The following is a 24,008-nucleotide window of genomic DNA, read 5'->3' on the forward strand; positions in this document are numbered from 1 at the left end:
TCTGAAACGATTTAGTAGCATGCATTTCTTAGATTTAAGTTGACAGCACTCTGCATCAAACCATAACGGTTGCTCTTCAGGGGGTTTTTTTCTAGACCATCTGCAGACTGCCACCGCCTTTTCCCCACACTAGATAAGTATATCAGCTAATTTCATAACTGCAGCGTTTATGTCAGTTTGCAAAACGGAAATAAAATCGTCAAACATTCGACTGCTTTCTCTGCTAAAAACATATTCTTGATATGCTGGTATTCTGTCTATAGGAAGCCTATATTTAGGAACAGGAGTGAGGGTAATACCAACAGTGTAGCTTGCTTACTTTGTAACTCTGACGTGAAGACATGTTCCATACTACATAGAATCGACAAGTGGTCAGACTCGGTTCTTTTAAAAAACACCAAATCAATAACCCTAGCGAAAACCTCAGATGATACAATAAAGTAGTCAACAGTACTACACCCAGTATGGGAGACAAAAGTAAAATCTCCATTTCTATCAGATGTAGTGGATGTAAATACAGCTAAACATATTTGTGAAACATGGAGAAGATATCTGGACGACAGTTTTATTATTTGGTTCTAAACAGTGAAAGAGTTTCCGGAAGATTCTGGATCCGATCCATTCTCTATGGAATGTGACCACAATGAGATTTCATTTATTGACGTGAAAGTTATTGAGCAGGGCGTCCAATTGAAAACAGATATATACCACAAGCCGACGGACATGCATCAATACCTACAATTCAATTCATGTCATGCGCGGCACAATCAAATTGATATTCCATATTCGATGGCAAGAAGAGTGTGTACTATTGTTTCGGATGTGGACACAAGAAACCGAGGATTAGAAGAATTAAGACATATCACCAACTACAAGGATATCCATGTGGCGTGGTTAAAGACGCTGTAAATAAAGCAATGAAAATTCCACGAGAAACATTAATGAAAACAAAAGAAACAGATACAGACACGGACATTCTTCCATTTGTGTGTACCTACAATCCTAGAAACTGTAACATTATGCCCTTTATAAAAGCCAATATTCCAATTTTACAGCAAAGTAAAACTATGAAAACATGTTTATCTAAGTGTAAACTTATAGGCAGTACTAGACAGCCTAAAAATCTCCAAGTTATAGTTTAAGTTCTCTGTATTGGAGAAACTGGAATGCAACTAAAAGACCGAATCCCTCTACACAGACAACAAATTCTAGATCCAAATGTACGTTGTATAAATGTAAGCAAATACATTGATGAATGCGGGAGTGGTCATTATACTGTCTTTCCACTTTATAAATTATATATATGTATATATATGCATTTACTTAAGAATTGAACGTCAGTTTGGATGGGTTCATTGAAGTGTGAACGATTTAATAGCGGTGGTTAAACTGTGTGAACCCCCGGGCTTCTTATTATTTCATACTCTGTAGTTTACTAGTCTCGCCGAATAATATCGTAATAATGTTTGCTTAAATTTGAAGTCCTCTGGTTTCGCCGAAGAACATTGCAACAATGTTATTTTGCCGGTATTTCCTGGCTCTCGGTCACATACGTTTCCCCAAATTTACAAACAATATTTGGGATAAATCAAATCTTAAAAATGGGTTACAGGAAGGTGAACAAAAATATAAACATTGCCTCGATGCACCGAGGCGAGATCAACCTTCAAGTGCGGATTTATATATATGACATCACATAAGTTTGTAAAGAGGAGCATTTCGAGTCGAGCGGGAGCATATGGATGAAATTTATACTTAATGCTGTTGAAAATGACGTTTATGGGGCAGTTATGGAAAACACCCCGGCGCGTGAACCCTCTCATAGCACTAGCAAATTGGGAATATTACCGATTTATGAATGTGTTGCTTGTGTTTGGATAATCGCAGTGGTGGGGATTGAACCGAGTGCTCTGAAACTTATGTGTTTTGTGTACATTTTCAATGTCAGAGTGTGTTATATTTGGAGTTTGGGATTTGTCGCGTGTGCTGTAATATTTTGCCTAGCTGGTGTTTCTTGCCACCTGAGATGGACCTACTGTATGACCAGCTTCATTTCTGGGCCCGTCACTCCTCGTGTGCCGCCGGTTCTCGGCCTAGAATGCACGGAGAAGGTCGGCCAACTCAGAAACCGGAATAGTATATTTCTAATTTCGTCTGCGGATATTTTCTCGTCTCCGTTGACCAATCGGTTAAACAGGCAAGTGTTTGGGGGTTTTTTAAATTTATGTTGGTGTTTTATGGTTTCTCAAAAGCTTAGATTTTTTCCCCGATGCGATAGTGAATCAGGTTTTAGTTTGCGATTGATCAGAAGCAGTCTTTGCTCTGTGTCAGCGGCTACATCTGAGCAGGGTACTACATTGTTTTCATTGTTGCTAGATTCCTGTCATTTCCGAAAACAAGGCGTGTTCATTGACAACGGGATAATGAATGATTATATGTGTGGAATAATGATATCAATTGTAGTTATTTTCACTCAAAGACGACCATATATCGATCACTTGATGACAGCGTTTATTCAGTAATATTTTTTTAATTTGAAGTTTACACGATATACGGCTTTTCCATTGGACGAGAGGACGGTCACATGACCTCGAAATTGACGTTCATAAGTGTATGAACGACACAATTTGACGTTCATACGTTTTTCACGAGACCGTGTTCTTGAAATGACGTCAACACTGACGGACTACTTCCACATTCCTGGGGAAACCCCTGGGAATTCCCCAGCACGAAAACATACATAAGTGTTCTATATGATCATTTAGAACCTTTATTCTTGGTCTCAGCGTTTCAGTATACATTGAGGCCAGTTGATCAATGATGACTAACACATGTAACCGCCACAGGTTCATTAACAACTTCGGAAATCTCTCCCGTCACGTTTATCGTGTCAGCCATTTTGACGTCTTGTACTTGTTGTAAATGTATTACGACGCGCTGTCATTGTGACTGACTTAATGAGGTAGTTCTTTACAGAACTTTCTCATCTAATGAGGATATGATTTGAAGACATGTGCTGCGTAAGATGTTTCTGAAGAGCAAGTTGTACATCCATACGCTCATGCCACTTCTCTTTTTGAGGAACTATTTTACTCCGCGATATAGCTGGTTGTTGTATGGCTCTCATTGTAAACATGAAGTCGGATTACGGGATAATCTGTTTTTCTTTATATGGCAAACATGGTTGTCCAAATATGTAAGAACCATGCCCGATCTATCCACCCGCATATGTCAACTATTAATACAATCATTGCTTCGTTGAGTAACCTACATGTGCATCTGAATCCCTCTATAGCACGTTCAGTGCTTTCAATGTATTTAATGTATCTTTTATATTTTATGTTTGTTTCATATATATATATATATATATATATATATATATATATATATATATATATATATTCGCGTATTGGAAACATGATCTGTGACAATATGAAGAATAAACATATAAAGAATAAACTACATTGTATATACACGTATAGCAAACACTGTCTGCGACAATGTGAACTATCTGCGTTTGTAGGAAGCACTGAAAGCGATAGTGGGAAGTATATACATGTACATCTATAGAAAGCACTGTCTGGAATAATGTGAACTATTTGCGTGTGTTGTTAGCACTGACGGCGAAATGGGAAGTGTAATACGTGTATAGGAAGCACTGTCTGGGACAATGTGAGCTATATACCTGTATCGGAAGTACTGTATGGGACAATGTGATCTATACACATACAGGAGGCACTGCTCGGTTAGAAACAATATGTATCTAGAACCTGGACACTATGCCATGATACCAAACATTAACACAAATGTGAAACGTATCAATGTGCCAATCAGCCAACCAAACGGTAGATGAATGCGCGAAACCAAGAAATTAACAGATCATGAATCAGAAATACAAAAGAGAACGTGTTTATTACAAAACGGTTGTAAAATTAACAAATACAATTGAATGTGATATATGATAGAATACAAGTATTGTTCAATATTGTTTCTATTGAACTTTATATATAAATTTTCAATTTTTTAAGTTGGTTCGTTGGTTGGTTTGTTGTTTAACGCCGCAATCAGCAATATTCCAGCTATATGAAGGCGGTCTGTAAATAATCGAGTCTGGACCAGACAATCCAGTGATTGATATCATGAGCATCGATCCACGCAATTGACATCGATGACATGCATCAACCAAGTCAGCGAGCCTGACCACCCGATCCCGTTAGTCGCCTTTCACGACGAGCATAGTCACCATTTACGGCAAGCATGGGTTGCTGAAGACCTATTCTACCCCGGAATCTTCACGGGTCTAAATTTTTAAGCACGACATCAACAATATATTATACAATATCATACAATGACAAAGAATAAAATACACCTCCTTCATAGATCTATGAAATTGTGCAAGTCAAACATGTAGAATATGTTTATGCCCCTGACAAATATATTATACAATGCCATAAACATACACTGCCAATATTAATGCAACTTGTATACTGTGATTAAACGCTTTGATGGTGTGACTGATGGATTCACACACTTAATTAGTTACCAATTTGTTTTGTTCTCATAAAGTGTAGGCATTATAATCAGGTATAATGTTAACTGACATTTCATTTAATAATTCCAGCATTATTAGTGAAATGCCATACCTAAATGTTCTGGCATTACATATTTACTATGAAGACAACTGAACAAAAATGTCAAAAATGTAATGTATTCTGTGATTTATGCATCTTACAAACCACGACCAGTAGTGTGGGATATACGTGTTGGAACACCTCACACGCAAAAAATCTTATGTTTCAAGTAATCGGGTTCATTGTTGAACCTAAGGGCAGGCCAAGCAACTTCTCATCTCCGCCATTTGGTTAAATCGATTGTTGGAAGATCGTTGCAGGGTATCATGGGATTGCTGTAAAATACAAAAATTATGTCATCCTATTAAGATAGCAACATTTCCGTCAGCATACTTCATGTGATCAGGTTTGACATTCGTATCCTATATAACTGAATGAGCCTGAATATGTTACATTCAAAGTGTGTCACGAGGTGTAAATGGATCCAGGATACAATTCTGATCAATGTTCACTAAATGAAGTACGCCAGATATACCCTGTCGCATGTTAATATGAGTTCCGTCTGTGTGAAATTTTTAATTACTGACAAATGATGAAGCTAGATGTCTTCATTGCCTACCTTTCTTTTGAGTACACTGTAAAAGGATCTCTTTGGATGGACTTCACTCCTGAATTCCTACAAAGAATTTTAGCAAAGCGCATTCGTCGGATCTCAGACAGTTGTCCTGAAATAGAAAATGCCATTATTATTTATATGTACAATCACTTCGGAGAACAAGAGAGTATCTTTCCACACTATTGTCAGTGAAACAGCAAAACATTTTGATGAATTGAATGAAACGTCACACAAACAAAATTGTATAGCGTTTTCATCTTAAAGGTATGTTAGGTTATCTAATAAGTACATATTTTGACATAACACAAATATGTTAACAAACCATACAAGCACGCAGAAATACAAACAGATTTGACAGTACCTGATGTAAAGCCCTTTCTTGGATGAGATGTTTCGAACCAGAATGAGTCGCCATATTTCAGATCATGAAACTGTTGACCAATCAGACAAGCGAGGAGTGGGCCCACTGCACCGCCATGCAAGTGTTGTTCAGCTACTGCACCGGTAAATATGTCGATGTCATCAGGGAAACTGAAGCAAGAATACACATATGTAAGGAGATCTTGAGAAATGTCAGAGAAGAGTTAAACTATCTTTATTTTTTAAATTTGTTACACTAATTCTGTTCACATATAAGAGTAAATTAGATAAGACAAACCTGTATACACTTTTCAAAGCAGGTCCTGCTTTACCAAATACACTGTCATCAAATGAAGTCACTTCCGATAGCTGGCATGCCTTGCGGAAGTTGTTGTATGATGGCAGGCCATGGTCACGACCTCTCTGAATGTTTAAGGACACGATGTCAAAGCCGTTATTGCCCGACGTCTCAAACAAATGCTCAGTCATCCCACTGTTGATGAAGCGGTTAACCTCCTGATGTCTGTCCTTGAGGATAGCCTTCAGCACGGTGTCCAGATCTTTGATGACTTCAGAAGGTCTGTTGAAGAGCTGTTCTATTGGTACATGTCGATCTCCGAGGGTCAGGAAACGTGGAATGGTGGAGTGGCCGTATCTGAAGGCGGCGGTGGCGAAAACGTTGTAGATGGTGGGGTTTTGGGTGATGTTGTACCTGAAGCTAAAGCCAGGGGTCAGTCTGTACTTCCTCATGGCCAAGGGCCCAACAATAATGGGCAACCATTCGCGGTAGGTGACTTGTTGGATGATGGCTGACACGATCTTTCTGGCCTCCTCAAACAAGACATCATCAGGAGTGGTCGATGGCATGACATCAGCAAGTTCTTTGACAAGACGGTTGTGTTCTCGGACAAACACGGTGTGTAGCACGGCCAGACCAGGGAACACGTTCACACGGTCGTCACCTGATGATAAAGTTAGTTATAAAGAAGTTGTGACAATGTTGTGAAATGAATTATCCATATCATTTCAAATTGTACCAAATAGTCATGTGTGAAGTACTTTATGAACAGACTCTGAAAATATTACTTTGAATACATTAATAAGTTGTATTTACCAGCTTCAAAACACCATTCGTTGGTATTGCTTGTTCGACAGTTGCCTTGGTTGGATTCTGGCAACAGGTTATCTCCCTTGATTTTTAAGTAGGCTGAAAAGTTGAATGACGACATTTATTTGTATGTAAAAATTACTCTCGGGGGTATGCTGTCAAAATGTAACATATTTCTTTTATCACAAATTATAATTCATTGCTAAATATTGCCTGACTTACGTCCGTTCCTGAGGTGATTGATCTGATCCTGACTGAGGCCGTACACGTTAGAGGCGTCCACGAAGGACGTCAGTAGGTTCAACTGTTCCCGGGTATCTGGAAGTGACATGGTTTTCAATTAAACATGGGTATTATCATACAGTGCTGTTTATGGCTTCGTTACTCAATACGTTGTGTTAAAAAGAACAGATAGAAAATGACTGAACAACCCAATATTGAGATGAGGTAACCTTCACAGCTTAGTATTCATATACTCACTCCTTCCAGGTGCTGGGGCTGATCTTTTGAACTCCATGCAGTTCTTTTGGAAATGTCCTTCATTTACTGGCATGGTGATCGGGAAACAAGGGCCGCTGGAACAGCGAAATAGCAAAAGAATTAACATGTTTCCTTGTTCCAATCAAACATTGTTATGATAATGCTTGTGATATGTTATGATGCACAAGCACATGTATGTGATGTACTCGGGATTTTACAGAAGAGGTTTATGGTGATGGAAAGGCTTTTGTCTCTTTCATCCTAATTGTAATAATGTCTACAATGTCACGTAATTTCAAAGTCTGTTCTTCATTCTAAATATGACGACCAGTAATTTCGATTAACCGAAACAGAATGATTAAGTGTGGAAAATATAGAATGTTGATTGCTTACCCAGCTTGTACATCAGAATGCATCTCTCCTGTTGTGTGACCATCGCAACATTTGGAGTGAACATCACCTTGAAGGAATATGAGGATTTGTAAAGTTCACAGATGGATAGCTTAATGATGAAAATAGGTTCGAAAAATATGGATTACAAAAACAAATATATCACAGTTTGTCTGATTTCAACATCACACTTCTGGTCACTTTGATAATCAGAGAGTTTTGGCCACTTGGCACCTACCTGCATGGAGAGGAGTTCCGGTGAGATCGTGGTCCACAAACTGCCCCCACTGCATCACCATCACTGTGTGGTCGTTAGAAGGACTGTCAACTCCCGGATGTACGGCCACACTGATGGCACGTGGACTGGGAAGGGGATAACCATCAACGCCTCTCATTCGGGGAACGAACTTGCCTGGAAAGCCAAACCTTTGCTTTAAAAGTTCCCTTGCGCATAGTTAGTTGTGATATTGAAAGGGCATAACTAAATGTCAATGGAATAATTACAAGACTTGCTATCAAACGGTCTGGTTTATTAATTAATTGCCATGGTTATTAGCATGAAATAATGATTTTTAAGTTCTTATATCAATTTGATATCAGAAGAAAACCTGCTCTTTACCATCATCATATGCAGGATCAATAAATCTCTTGAATGGTTGGTTGGTGGATCCCCAGGTTGGCCAGCGAGCATTGTTGCAACTTCCGTCCATTGTCCGGTAGCCTACGTCTTGTTTGCAGTCGATAGAGCGCCGTCTGAGAAAGTGAATGATGTTATCAAATCTGATGGTAATTGGTGTCGGTATCAACTAAATTAAACTCTCAACCACAAACGAAGGTGTCCATAGATGAGAATTAGTACGAAACTGACCTGATGGTGTGTTTGTCTTGATACTTGGATGTGCTGATGTCGTCTAAGGAGATCTGAGACGTCTCGGCGGCGTCAGCCAGTGTACAAACAACATACTTGTCTTCGTCATCACCTACGTCAAAGTAAAGGCATCAACACACTGTTTACTATCATGGGACAATTTCAGTGTCATTTAACTTCGGAATTCTTATCAAAGGTCCCAACATCTGAACTAGTTGATGTTATAAAGTGTATAATGATGTTTGAAGACGCGTATCAGCAAAATATTTGTTTCAAATAAATAGAGTTTGTAATCGGTGTGTCTCATATGCAATAAATCCTTTGAAGTATACACATATAAGTTATATTGTTTCAAAACAAAGTGAGTATCTAAAGCATGGTATAATGCTTCACAATATAATGAAAACTGGACTAAAGTAGCGACCAATTCAATGTATTTACTGACAATAAATACAGTATGATCAGATTTGTCAGTTAAACCAATCGCCAAATCATGGATAGTGATGCCGTTAATGTTGAACATTAAACTTCTTACCATGCAGGAATCTGAACATGATGTCCATTATTCTGATTTCTCTGTCCAGCGTTTGTCCTTTAACTGTTCCTTGGTTGTCACCCCACGTCGTTGGTGAAGTTTGTGTCGCACCAGCAACATAATCTAATAGGTAAGTAAGTAAGTTTGAACATCAGAATAGAGAAATAGGGCTGTCATAGATTATGAATGCAATCGAAAAAACATTCATACTCCGCCACCCTATATTTTCTTCTGTCTAGTTGTGTTAAACCGGATATGTGAAACAATCTGGCAGTATCAAACCAAGTTAAGAAGATTTCATGTGCATCGTTCAGGGTATATCCAAAACCATATTTACTCATCTTATGTCTGTATATCTCTTTCAATCTTAGAATTCAAGACAACGTTATTATCTCCAACCATCGTTACATCAAATGTGTATCTCGACTTGTAACAATGTACCCGGTGTGAACTTACTGTTCGTTTTGGACAAATCAGGGAATTTCTTGTTGGTCTCACGGTCCATTCCAAACAGATCTGATTGTATTGCCTGGACTGAAGGAAAGGTAGTTTACTTAAAAAGCTCAGCTAAACAAAATATAATATCTATACTTTAATGCATTCAAATTATATTTAGTAAAATTCATTTAAAAATTTACGTCACTACATTGAAGGACTAAGCATAATAGTTAGTAGAAAGTTCGCATGTTTAGAACTGATATCTCTTTATTTCAGCATGTAACATGATCCCAGTTGCGTGAGTTACACCCAAGCAGAAGGAACTAAAATAGTATTATTCGATCCTTCACTATTGCTTGTCAAGATTTATTTCATTATTTTTAAAAGACTATACTCACGTTGCTCAATGACGGAATTGATGTTGTTTACCTATAAGGAAATGAGTGAACATCGGTTAAATAATCGGTCTAGGTTAAAACAGATGTGATAATTTCAAACACCATTGGTCACCCATAAGTTTGAACATGATGAGAGAAAGCAGTTTTAGAACCATAAGTCCATAGTAAGAAATTACATAACATTTCTTATGTGAATTGATTTTCTACAGACATTCAGTAGCCAGATAAATACTAATACCGATAATGAGAAGAAGAATAAAAAGAAAAAGTAGAAGAAGAAGAACCCAAAAACAACCTACCTCTTTGTCCGCCTCTCCAGCAGTGACCACGGTCAACATACACACAAACAACACAACTTTCATCGTTTCTGCTTCTGTCCAGTACAAAGTTGGAATGTCTGATACACCAAAGATGGGACCGTGTATTTATACTCATATTCCTGGATTAAATCAACACAGATTACCCTTTAATTCACTCTCCCCTGGTGGGTATAATCCGACATCTACATGGGGGAACTAAACATTTTGGATTAAGTGGAGGCAGGCTGATTATCCCGGAGCAGCGTCATCACCTCCATTGTTCTTGGTGTGGTGTATAAACACCAATAACGAGGCAGTTGGTAAACTGCTTCTCATCAGAGGGTATTATTGACATGCATTGTTATGATTATATGTCATAGTAATGTAAAACTAAGAACTGAAACTGGAGAAAGTATAAGTTTCTTGTTAATTGACCTAAGAAACTAATAAAATAATTAATGTATCCAACAATCTCTAAGGAACATCTCCACAAAATATGTCACGTGACCCTTCCCTTCAGATATGTAGTTATTTTAGCTTGAACATCACAAGGATCTAATCAGTATATTCACTTTAACTTGCTACTGTAAATTTAATCGTTTTCATAATATACTTTGAGGACATATTTTCAATACACCATCTCTTTCTTATTCCGTAAGAGGCGACTAACAGGATCGGATGATCAGGCTCGCTGACATAATTGATGCATGTCATCGTTTCCCTTTTGCATAGATCGATGATCATAATGTCAATCACTGGATTGTCTGGTCTAGACTCGATTATTTACAGACTGCCGTCATATAGCTTGAATACTGCTCAGTGCGGTTAATTCATTTTTATTTTCACAGAGAAGTTTTCAAGTAGTAGTAGTAGTAGTAGTAGTAGTAGTAGTAGTAGTAGTAGTAGTAGTAGTAGTAGTTGTAGCAGAAGTAGTAGTAGTTGTTGTTGTTTTAGTTGCGATGTTGCAGTAGTGGTATCCAATATGATCAAAATGTCAATTACAGGAATGTCTGGCCTGGACACAAAACAACAAATCAAACAAGCAAATCTTTCAAATTCATTTTTATTCACACAGCTAAGTTTTCAAGTAGCAGTAGTAGTAGTAGTAGTAGTAGTAGTAGTAGTAGTAGTAGTAGTAGTAGTAGTAGTAGTAGTAGTAGTAGTAGTTTGTTGTTGTTTTAGTAGTGGTATCCAATACGTGTCTCAAGTATCACGTGCCCATGTTATCTGCCAAAGATTCGCTTATCCATACTCGATGAAACATACATACTGACTGTTGCATATATCAACGTTGACAACCAGTACTAACTTTCCAGAATTATTATTGAGATATGTGTGTACAACATAAAATGTACGACTGGACTTCGTGTTTATGAATAAGTGGAAAATTTACGATTACATTGAATTGTCAGTTACTATTAGCAATATCGATGATGGACAATTATTTTCAAAAGTTGACCCTGTATGTGTTATTTCATTACACGCGGGGACTAGAAAATCCTCCAGACACAAAACGTGGAAACTATTTCAATGTGTCCCAACACTTGTCTACAAAGCATGTCAAGAATAACTCCTGATGAGAAGCGAATTACCAATTGTCTCAGCATTATTATACCACTCAATTACAGTTGATGACGACACGCCCACATCAACACCATTCATTGATATAATCCCGGATTTGTTGTGAAAACAAGATGTAAACTTATCACGGATTATCATCAGCATCAGCGGATTACGGGATAATCTGTGTTTGTTTATTCGGCAAACATGGCTGTCCAAATATGAAAGAACCATGCCCGATCTATCCACTCTCATATAATACAATCATTGCTTCGTGGCGCAACCTACATGTGCATCTGTATCCCTCTAAAGCACGTTCAGTGCTTTCAATGTATTTAATGTATCCTTTCATGTGAAAAGTTTGTATACTAATATACCCCATGATCTAGGACTTGAAGCAGTGCAATATTAGTTGAATAAGCATCCAGATGCCATTGACTGAAATTTCACGCATACGTTCATCATGGAATCTTTGAAATGTATACTGGAGAACAGCACGTTCTATTTCAACAACAAGTTTTATCAGCAAATAAACGGAACAGCCATGGGAACAAAGTAGCACACACATACGCCACTCTGGTAATGGGATACTTAGAAGAAATGTTATATTCCAAAGCAGATTATTTGGTGGATGTAAATACAGCTAAACATATTCAAACAGACAGACAGACAGACAGACAGAAGTTTATTCAATATTTTAGGCCATATGACCTATAGTACAGAAGTGGGGTTTGTTTTGTATCAACATTGTACAGTCACGTGAAGGTAATAATAAGTTTACATATGATATTAATGTCTAATTTCAAAAATCTTCTTCAGGAATATTGACAGAGATGATATTGTATTAGCATTGCGGGAGTTCAACAAATTTTTCATCAGCTGTTCATCTTTGTACATAGTTGAAATCATAGGGAGGTATCTATTTCTGAGAAACTGATAATACAAATGAGAAGTACATGAAACTCATCCTCAACATAGCTTTCATTACAATAACGGCATAAACTACTTTCTTTATCTTGTACATTTTTCTTTCTGAGATTATTAACATTAAAATTATGTAATGATATACGTAATTTACACAAAGATCTTCTCAAAGTTCTATCCTGAAGTACAGATACATAATTTTCAGGAACAAGTAATGATTTTATATTCGTATAATGGCATAAAAACCTTGAGGATGATATTTGACAGTGCCAATCTTGTGAAAATATATCAAGTAATCTTTGCTTAAGCATGAAGATAAATAATTTAGCATTTCCAACACCTTGAGATATCCATGCAAGAGAAAAACCAGACAAACAAAGAATATTCCTGATATCAGACACCCATAAACAATATTTACCATTTTCATCCAAGGCTTTTAACATATTATAACCATGAAGAGGAAATCTATTTGAATTCATACGAAGTAGCATTATCCAATATTTAACTGCCCGTAGCTGGGATGAAGCAAAAAGACTGATACGACCAGTTTCTCCTAGAATGGCTTTGTTAGAGGCATATTTACCGACACTTAAAAAAACGTTTAAAGTACATGGCATGATTTTTTTCTATGGAATCATTATAATGACATCCCCATATTTCTGAACCATACAGAAGAATTGGTGCTATTTTTCTGTCAAGAATGTCCGAAACAACTCGGAAAGATATACATTTGTTTTCTTTAAAAGCTCTATAGACAGGAATCAAGGCTTTAGATGCTTGCAGAGCCAACTGCTTACATGCTGTTGACCATGAAAATCGAGAAAATACAGTCAATCCTAATTATTTATAATATGAAACAACATTGACTGTCTTATTACCACACGTCACTTTTTCAAATTTATTTAAAATACCACCTTTTCTGAAAACAATAACATTTGTCTTTTTCAAATTTACTTCAAGGCCCCATTTCTCACAATATAGCTTGAGAACATTTAACTGTTTCTGGAGGCCACTAACTGAAAATGATAATAAAGCAATATCATCAGCAAATAGTAACAGCATTATATTCATTATATCTTGTGACACAAAGACTCCGTAATCACATTCATGATACATTTCAGTTACAAGTTCATTTATGAAAAATATAAATAGGACAGGGCTGAGTACACAGCCCTGTCTTACACCAGCTGAAGTTCCAAAACATTCAGTGATTCCTTTATCTGTCTTGATACATGCCTTAACTGATGAGTACATGCATGTAGAACGTTTGACAATTTGCCTGTTGATCCTTTAGTAATTTAGCCTTTTTGAAATCGATAACGGCACAATAAAAACGTCCCTTTTTAAGATATTTTGTACACAAAGATTGAAGAATAAATATATTGTCTGATGGAGAATAGTTGGGTCTAAATCCAGCTTGGGATTCCGATAACAGGTCATTCACATCTAACCATGTTCTAATACTTTTTTTCAATTACAACAGAAAACAATTTGCCAGTCACATTTAAGAGAGAAATAGTTGTTGCTTGGATCAGATATGTTTCCAGATTTATGTACAGAAATAATCATTCCTTTATTCCAGGAATCTGGAAAAACACCAGTATCTAGAATTTTATTTAAAAGCTGCCTGAGATAAGTGTTTATGATATTTGTTATACTTTTCAGATATTCAGGGGGTATACCATCCTCACCAGCTGCTTTATCCACTTTTAACTCATTTAAAGCTTGTTTAATTTAATTTTCAGTAATTTCACCTGATAAGAACTGGTCAGTAAAAGGCATATTATTACAATGTTGACATGAATGGGAATCTACAAATTCCTGAACTGATTTATCAAATTCATTCACATCTCTGTTAAAAGCTGGATTTAATAAATCCTTAAAATATCTAAACCAAGTGTCAGAGGTTTTATCACCTTGTCGTGCGTTACTTCTCAAATAGTGCTTTATAGTCTTCCAGAACTCTTTACAATCACCCATATTTGCAGCCTCGGTTAATTTCTGACTCATATGCATTTTATACTCATTTTGTTTAGTTTTACACTTCTTTCTGAATTCAGTTTTTGCACATAAATAGTCTTTTAAGTTTGAGTCACTCTTGAATGATCTGAAACGATTTAGTAGCATGTATTTCTTAGATTTAAGTTGACAGCACTCTGCATCAAACCATAACGGTTGCTCTTCACAGGTTTTATTTCTAGACCATCTGCAGACTGCCACCGCCTTTTCCCCACACTAGATAAGTATATCAGCTAATTTCATAACTGCAGCGTTTATGTCAGTTTGCAAAACGGAAATAAAATCGTCAAACATTCGACTGCTTTCTCTGCTAAAAACATATTCTTGATATGCTGGTATTCTGTCTATAGGAAGCCTATATTTAGGAACAGGAGTGAGGGTAATACCAACAGTGTAGCTTGCTTACTTTGTAACTCTGACGTGAAGACATGTTCCATACTACATAGAATCGACAAGTGGTCAGACTCGCGAGGTTCTTTTAAAAAACACCAAATCAATAACCCTAGCGAAAACCTCAGATGATACAATAAAGTAGTCAACAGTACTACACCCAGTATGGAAGACAAAAGTAAAATCTCCATTTCTATCAGATGTAGTGGATGTAAATACAGCTAAACATATTTGTGAAACATGGAGAAGATATCTGGACGACAGTTTTATTATTTGGTTCTAAACAGTGAAAGAGTTTCCGGAAGATTCTGGATCCGATCCATTCTCTATGGAATGTGACCACAATGAGATTTCATTTATTGACGTGAAAGTCATTGAGCAGGGCGTCCAATTGAAAACAGATATATACCACAAGCCGACGGACATGCATCAATACCTACAATTCAATTCATGTCATGCGCGGCACACTCAAATTGATATTCCATATTCGATGGCAAGAAGAGTGTGTACTATTGTTTCGGATGTGGACACAAGAAACCGAGGATTAGAAGAATTAAGACATATCACCAACTACAAGGATATCCATGTGGAGTGGTTAAAGACGCTGTAAATAAAGCAATGAAAATTCCACGAGAAACATTAATGAAAACAAAAGAAACAGATACAGACACGGACATTCTTCCATTTGTGTGTACCTACAATCCTAGAAACTGTAACATTATGCCCTTTATAAAAGCCAATATTCCAATTTTACAGCAAAGTAAAACTATGAAAACATGTTTATCTAAGTGTAAACTTATAGGCAGTACTAGACAGCCTAAAAATCTCCAAGTTCTAGTTTAAGTTCTCTGTACATCCAAATACTCACAAAATACAAATACCGTCAGTGTAACAAAGTGGAACACACCTCGATGTGGAACTTGCCCAATAATAATTGAAGACTGTAAATTTAAATTTTTCCACGATAAACTATTTACTGTTAAAAACAACATGAATTGTCACTGTAAAGATGTCATATATGTTTTAACATGTGCGAGATGTGGTGAGCATTATATTGGAGAAACTGGAATGCAACTAAAAGACCGAATCCCTCTACACAGACAACAAATTCTAGATCCAAATGTACGTTGTATAAATGTAAGCAAATACATTGATGAATGCGGGAGTGGTCATTATACTGTCTTTCCACTTTATAAATTATATATATGTATATATATGCATTTACTTAAGAATTGAACGTCAGTTTGGATGGGTTCATTGAAGTGTGAACGATTTAATAGCGGTGGTTAAACTGTGTGAACCCCCGGGCTTCTTATTATTTCATACTCTGTAGTTTACTAGTCTCGCCGAATAATATCGTAATAATGTTTGCTTAAATTTGAAGTCCTCTGGTTTCGCCGAAGAACATTGCAACAATGTTATTTTGCCGGTATTTCCTGGCTCTCGGTCACATACGTTTCCCCAAATTAACAAACAATATTTGGGATAAATCAAATCTTAACAATAGGTTACAGGAAGGTTAACAAAAATATAAACATTGCCTCGATGCACCGAGGCGAGATCAACCTTCAAGTGCGGATTTATATATATGACATCACATAAGTTTGTAAAGAGGAGCATTTCGAGTCGAACGGGAGCATATGGATGAAATTTATACTTAATGCTGTTGAAAATGACGTTTATGGGGCAGTTATGGAAAACACCCCGGCGCGTGAACCCTCTCATAGCACTAGCAAATTGGGAATATTACCGATTTATGAATGTGTTGCTTGTGTTTGGATAATCGCAGTGGTGGGGATTGAACCGAGTGCTCTGAAACTTATGTGTTTTGTGTACATCTTCAACGTCAGAGTGTGTATATTTGGAGTTTGGGATTTGTCGCGTGTGCTGTAATATTTTGCCTAGCTGGTGTTTCTTGCCACCTGAGATGGACCTACTGTATGACCAGCTTCATTTCTGGGCCCGTCACTCCTCGTGTGCCGCCGGTTCTCGGCCTAGAATGCACGGAGAAGGTCGGCCAACTCAGAAACCGGAATAGTATATTTCTAATTTCGTCTGCGGATATTTTCTCGTCTCCGTTGACCAATCGGTAAAACAGGCAAGTGTTTGGGGTTTTTTTTAAATTTATGTTGGTGTTTTATGGTTTCTCAAAAGCTTAGATTTTTTTCCCGATGCGATAGTGAATCAGGTTTTAGTTTGGGATTGATCAGAAGCAGTCTTTGCTCTGTGTCAGCGGCTACATCTGAGCAGGGTACTACATTGTTTTCATTGTTGCTAGATTCCTGTCATTTCTGAAAACAAGGCATCAAAGTCAATATCGCTCAATAAATCAATTTCGTTCACATCAGTAATTTTACAGAATTAATTTTCTTTTCTTGCATTATTAGTATTGAAAGATAGCCATTCCATATCCAAATCACCATAAGGACAATCCATTTGGTTTCATGTAGCAGCTAGACATCAAACACCAGAACCAAAGCATTTATTCATTGATAGTCAGATGAAATGTTACAAGACCAAGCAAAAATACTAAATTAATTACATTGCTGATAAATGTAGAGAAAATAGAAAAAACGAGTTGATCGTAAACACCGATCGAAAATTCGGGGCAACCCCGGAAAGTAGTTCCGGCAAAAGTTCACACGATCAATTTCGCAAAAAATTGTTCACCTCGTGTGAACTTTTTTTTGTCCGTTCACAGGTGTGTGAACTCCAAACAGATCACGTGACTACCCATTCAGCCAATCAGCATGAAAGAAACAGTGTAAACTTCAAAGTATGAAATTATTTGCATTTATGTGTCTCTTAGGTCGTTTTGGCTGGACAATACACGATCTATGTTGACATATTTAATAGATGCATGTATTACAATTTTCACTTGATTAAGGTATGTCGTGTGACGCAACAATAAACTTTATTCTTATCGTATGAACGAATCAGATCAATGGAAGAGCACCAACTCACGACAACTGCTCATCGTGTTCATTGACAACGGGATAATGAATGATTATATGTGTGGAATAATGATATCAATTGTAGTTATTTTCACTCAAAGACGACCATATATCGATCACTTGATGACAGCGTTTATTCAGTAATATTTTTTTAATTTGAAGTTTACACGATATACGGCTTTTCCATTGGACGAGAGGACGGTCACATGACCTCGAAATTGACGTTCATAAGTGTATGAACGACACAATTTGACGTTCATACGTTTTTCACGAGACCGTGTTCTTGAAATGACGTCAACACTGACGGACTACTTCCACATTCCTGGGGAAACCCCTGGGAATTCCCCAGCACGAAAACATACATAAGTGTTCTATATGATCATTTAGAACCTTTATTCTTGATCTCAGCGTTTCAGTATACATTGAGAAATGTCAGAGAGCGTCACTACATGATTGTTTACGAATATCCTCGCCACGGCCTATCCTAATGAATAAACGAAGAAATGCACATCTAAACTATCATAGTATCGACTCGATCCGTCTCTTCGGCTGACAATGACCGTCTCCAGCAATCTATGAAATTACCTTTGTGTCTGTTTGACGCATCTTTATTCACCTTTCAATGATCGGCCAGTTGATCAATGATGACTAACACATGTAACCGCCACAAGTTCATTAACAACTTCGGAAATCTCTCCCGTCACGTTTATCGTGTCAGCCATTTTGACGTCTTGTACTTGTTGTAAATGTATTACGACGCGCTGTCATTGTGACTGACTTAATGAGGTAGTTCTTTACAGAACTTTCTCATCTAATGAGGATATGATTTGAAGACATGTGCTGCGTAAGATGTTTCTGAAGAGCAAGTTGTACATCCATACGCTCATGCCACTTCTCTTTTTGAGGAACTATTTTACTCCGCGATATAGCTGGTTGTTGTATGGCTCTCATTGTAAACATGAAGTCGGATTACGGGATAATCTGTTTTTCTTTATATGGCAAACATGGTTGTCCAAATATGTAAGAACCATGCCCGATCTATCCACCCGCATATGTCAACTATTAATACAATCATTGCTTCGTTGAGTAACCTACATGTGCATCTGAATCCCTCTATAGCACGTTCAGTGCTTTCAATGTATTTAATGTATCTTTTATATTTTATGTTTGTTTCATATATATATATATATATATATATATATATATTCGCGTATTGGAAACATGATCTGTGACAATATGAAGAATAAACATATAAAGAATAAACTACATTGTATATACACGTATAGCAAACACTGGCTGCGACAATGTGAACTATCTGCGTTTGTAGGAAGCACTGAAAGCGATAGTGGGAAGTATATACATGTACATCTATAGAAAGCACTGTCTGGAATAATGTGAACTATCTGCGTGTGTTGTTAGCACTGACGGCGAAATGTGAAGTGTAATACGTGTATAGGAAGCACTGTCTGGGACAATGTGAGCTATATACCTGTATCGGAAGTACTGTATGGGACAATGTGATCTATACACATACAGAAGGCACTGCTCGGTTAGAAACAATATGTATCTAGAACCTGGACACTATGCCATGATACCAAACATTAACACAAATGTGAAACGTATCAATGTGCCAATCAGCCAACCAAACGGTAGATGAATGCGCGAAACCAAGAAATTAACAGATCATGAATCAGAAATACAAAAGAGAACGTGTTTATTACAAAACGGTTGTAAAATTAACAAATACAATTGAATGTGATATATGATAGAATACAAGTATTGTTCAATATTGTTTCTATTGAACTTTATATATAAATTTTCAAATTTTTAAGTTGGTTGGTTGGTTGGTTTGTTGTTTAACGCCGCAATCAGCAATATTCCAGCTATATGAAGGCGGTCTGTAAATAATCGAGTCTGGACCAGACAATCCAGTGATTGATATCATGAGCATCGATCCACGCAATTGACATCGATGACATGCATCAACCAAGTCAGCGAGCCTGACCACCCGATCCCGTTAGTCGCCTTTTACGACAAGCATAGTGACCATTTACGGCAAGCATGGGTTGCTGAAGACCTATTCTACCCCGGAATCTTCACGGGTCCAAATTTTTAAGCACGACATCAACAATATATTATACAATATCATACAATGATAAAGAATAAAATACACCTCCTTCATAGATCTATGAAATAGTGCAAGTCAAACATGTAGAATATGTTTATGCCCTTGACAAATATATTATACAATGCCATAAACATACACTGCCAATATTAATGCAACTTGTATACTGTGATTAAACGCTTTGATGGTGTGACTGATGGATTCACACACTTAATTAGTTACCAATTTGTTTTGTTCTCATTAAGTGTAGGCATTATAATCAGGTATAATGTTAACTGACATTTTATTTAATTATTCCAGCATTATTAGTGAAATGCTTTACCCAAATGTTCTTAGCATTACATATTTACAATGAAGACAACTGAACAAAAATGTCAAAAATGTAATGTCCTCTGTGATTTATGCATCTTACAAACCACGACCAGTAGTGTGGGATATACGTGTTGGAACACCTCACACGCAAGAAATCTTATGTTTCAAGTAATCGGGTTCATTGTTGAACCTAAGGACAGGCCAAGCAACTTCTCATCTCCGCCATTTGGTTAAATCGATTGTTGGAAGATCGTTGCAGGGTATCATGGGATTGCTGTAAAATACAAAAATTATGTCATCCCATTAAGATAGCAACATACTTCATGTGATCAGGTTTGACATTCGTATCCTATATAACTGAATGAGCCTGAATATGTTACATTCAAAGTGTGTCACGAGGTGTAAATGGATCCAGGATACAATTCTGATCAATGTTCACTAAATGAAGTACGCCAGATATACCCTGTCGCATGTTGATATGAGTTCTGTCTGTGTGAAATGATTAATTACTGACAAATGATGAAGCTAGATGTCTTCATTGCCTACCTTTCTTTTGAGTACACTGTAAAAGGATCTCTTTGGATGGACTTCACTCCTGAATTCCTACAAAGAATTTTAGCAAAGCGCATTCGTCGGATCTCAGACAGTTGCCCTGAAATAGAAAATGTCATTATTATTTATATGTACAATCACTTCGGAGAACAAGAGAGTATCTTTCCACACTATTGTCAGTGAAACAGCAAAACATTTTGATGAATAGAATGAAACGTCACACAAACAAAATTGTATAGCGTTTTCATCTTAAAGGTATGTTAGGTTATCTAATAAGTACATATTTTGACATAAAACAAATATGTTAACAAACCATACAAGCACGCAGAAATACAAACAGATTTGACAGTACCTGATGTAAAGCCCTTTCTTGGATGAGATGTTTCGAACCAGAATGAGTCGCCATATTTCAGATCATGAAACTGTTGACCAATCAGACAAGCGAGGAGTGGGCCCACTGCACCGCCATGCAAGTGTTGTTCAGCTACTGCACCGGTAAATATGTCGATGTCATCAGGGGAACTGAAGCAAGAATACACATATGTAAGGAGATCTTGAGAAATGTCAGAGAAGAGTTAAACTATCTTTATTTTTTAAATTTGTTACACTAATTCTGTTCACATATAAGAGTAAATTAAATAAGACAAACCTGTATACACTTTTCAAAGCAGGTCCTGCTTTACCAAATACACTGTCATCAAATGAAGTCACTTCCGATAGCTGGCATGCCTTGCGGAAGTTGTTGTATGATGGCAGGCCATGGTCACGACCTCTCTGAATGTTTAAGGACACGATGTCAAAGCCGTTATTGCCCGACGTCTCAAACAAATGCTCCGTCATCCCACTGTTGATGAATCGGTTAACCTCCTGATGTCTGTCCTTGAGGATAGCCTTCAGCACGGTGTCCAAATCTTTGATGACTTCAGAAGGTCTGTTGAAGAGCTGTTCTATGGGTACATGTCGATCTCCGAGGGTCAGGAAACGTGGAATGGTGGAGTGGCCGTATCTGAAGGCGGCGGTGGCAAAGACGTTGTAGATGGTGGGGTTTTGGGTGATGTTGTACCTGAAGCTGAAGCCAGGGGTCAGTCTGTACTTCCTCATGGCCAAGGGCCCAACAATAATGGGCAACCATTCGCGGTAGGTGACTTGTTGGATGATGGCTGACACGATCTTTCTGGCCTCCTCAAACAAGACATCATCAGGAGTGGTCGATGGCATGACATCAGCAAGTTCTTTGACAAGACGGTTGTGTTCTCGGACAAACACGGTGTGTAGCACGGCCAGACCAGGGAACACGTTCACACGGTCGTCACCTAATGATGAAGTTAGTTATAAAGAAGTTGTGACAATGTTGTGAAATGAATTATCCATATCATTTCAATTGTACCAAATAGTCATGTGTGAAGTACTTTATGAACAGACTCTGAAAATATTACTTCAAATACATTAATAAGTTGTATTTACCAGCTTCAAAACACCATTCGTTGGTATTGCTTGTTCGACAGTTGCCTTGGTTGGATTCTGGCAACAGGTTATCTCCCTTGATTTTTAAGTAGGCTGAAAAGTTGAATGACGACATTAATTTGTATGTAAAAATTACTCTCGGGGGTATGCTGTCAAAATGTAACATATTTCTTTTATCACAAATTATAATTCATTACTAAATATTGCCTGACTTACGTCCGTTCCTGAGGTGATTGATCTGATCCTGACTGAGGCCGTACACGTTAGAGGCGTCCACGAAGGACGTCAGTAGGTTCAACTGTTCCCGGGTATCTGGAAGTGACATTTTCAATTAAACATGGGTATTATCATACAGTGCTGTTTATGGCTTCGTTACTTAATACGTTATGTTAGAAAGAACAGATAAATAATGACTGAACAACCCAATGTTGAGATGAGGTAACCTTCACAGCTTAGTATTCATATACTCACTCCTTCCAGGTGCTGGGGCTGATCTTTTGAACTCCAGGCATTTCTTTTGGAAATGTCCTTCATTTACTGGCATGGTGATCGGGAAACAAGGGCCGCTGGAACAGCGAAATAGCAAAAGAATTAACATATTTCCTTGTTCCAATCAAACATTGTTATGATAATGCTTATGATATGTTATGATGCACAAGCACATGTATGTGATGTACTCGGGATTTTACAGTAGAGGTTTATGGTGATGGAAAGGCTTTTTTCTCTTTCATCCCAATTATAATAATGTCTACAATGCCACGTAATTTCAAAGTCTGTTCTAAATATGACGACCAGTAATTTCGATTAACCGAAACATAATGATTAAGTGTGGAAAATATAGAATGTTGATTGCTTACCCAGCTTGTACATCAGAATGCATCTTTCCTATTGTGTGACCATCGCAACATTTGGAGTGAACATCACCTTGAAGGAATTTGAGGATTTGTAAAGTTCACAGATGGATAGCTTAATGATGAAAATAGGTTCGAAAAATATGGATTACAAAAACAAATATCACAGTTTATCTGATTTCAACATCACACTTCTGGTCACTTTAATAGGCAGAGAGTTTTGGCCACTTGGCACCTACCTGCATGGAGAGGAGTTCCGGTGAGATCATGGTCCACAAACTGCCCCCACTGCATCACCATCACCGTGTGGTCGTTAGAAGGACTGTCAACTCCCGGATGTACGGCCACACTGATGGCACGTGGACTGGGAAGGGGATAACCATCAACGCCTCTCATTCGGGGAACGAACTTGCCTGGAAAGCCAAACCTTTGCTTTAAAAGTTCCCTTGTGCATGGTTAGTTGTGTGATATTGAAAGGGCATAACTTAATGTCAATGGAATAATTACAAGACTTGCTATCAAACGGTCTGGTTTATTAATGAGTTGCCATGGTTATTAGCATGAAACAATGATTTTTAAGTTCTTATATCAATATGATATCAGAAGAAAACCTGCTCTTTACCATCATCATATGCAGGATCAATAAATCTCTTGAATGGTTGGTTGGTGGATCCCCAGGCTGGCCAGCGAGCATTGTTGCAACTTCCGTCCATTGTCCGGTAGCCGACGTCTTGTTTGCAGTCGATAGAGCGCCGTCTGAGGAAGTGAATGCTGTTATCAAATCTGATGGTAAT

At 37.5% G+C, this 24,008-nt stretch overlaps 2 protein-coding genes across 2 annotated transcripts; both read right to left on the reverse strand.

The window, feature by feature from the left end:
* Positions 1 to 4,215: 4,215 nt before the first annotated feature.
* LOC124141284 (peroxidase-like protein 3) lies at positions 4,216 to 6,776 on the reverse strand. The gene is made up of 5 exons (XM_048393855.1): positions 6,662 to 6,776; positions 5,846 to 6,509; positions 5,549 to 5,718; positions 5,191 to 5,296; positions 4,216 to 4,906 (listed from the first exon to the last, which is right to left on the reverse strand). The coding sequence occupies exons 1-5, from the start codon at positions 6,774 to 6,776 to the stop codon at positions 4,846 to 4,848; spliced, it is 1,116 nt and encodes a 371-aa protein (XP_048249812.1). The 3' UTR covers positions 4,216 to 4,845.
* Positions 6,777 to 21,719: 14,943 nt separating this feature from the next.
* On the reverse strand, positions 21,720 to 22,478 carry LOC125378387 (chorion peroxidase-like). The gene is made up of 3 exons (XM_048393856.1): positions 22,364 to 22,478; positions 21,857 to 22,212; positions 21,720 to 21,743 (listed from the first exon to the last, which is right to left on the reverse strand). Exons 1-3 carry the CDS (start codon positions 22,476 to 22,478, stop codon positions 21,720 to 21,722), a joined length of 495 nt encoding a protein of 164 aa, XP_048249813.1.
* Positions 22,479 to 24,008: the final 1,530 nt, after the last annotated feature.

Source organism: Haliotis rufescens, unplaced genomic scaffold (assembly GCF_023055435.1).
Source record: "Haliotis rufescens isolate VD_foot unplaced genomic scaffold, xgHalRufe1.0.p SCAF_12, whole genome shotgun sequence".
Lineage (NCBI taxonomy): Eukaryota > Metazoa > Mollusca > Gastropoda > Lepetellida > Haliotidae > Haliotis > Haliotis rufescens.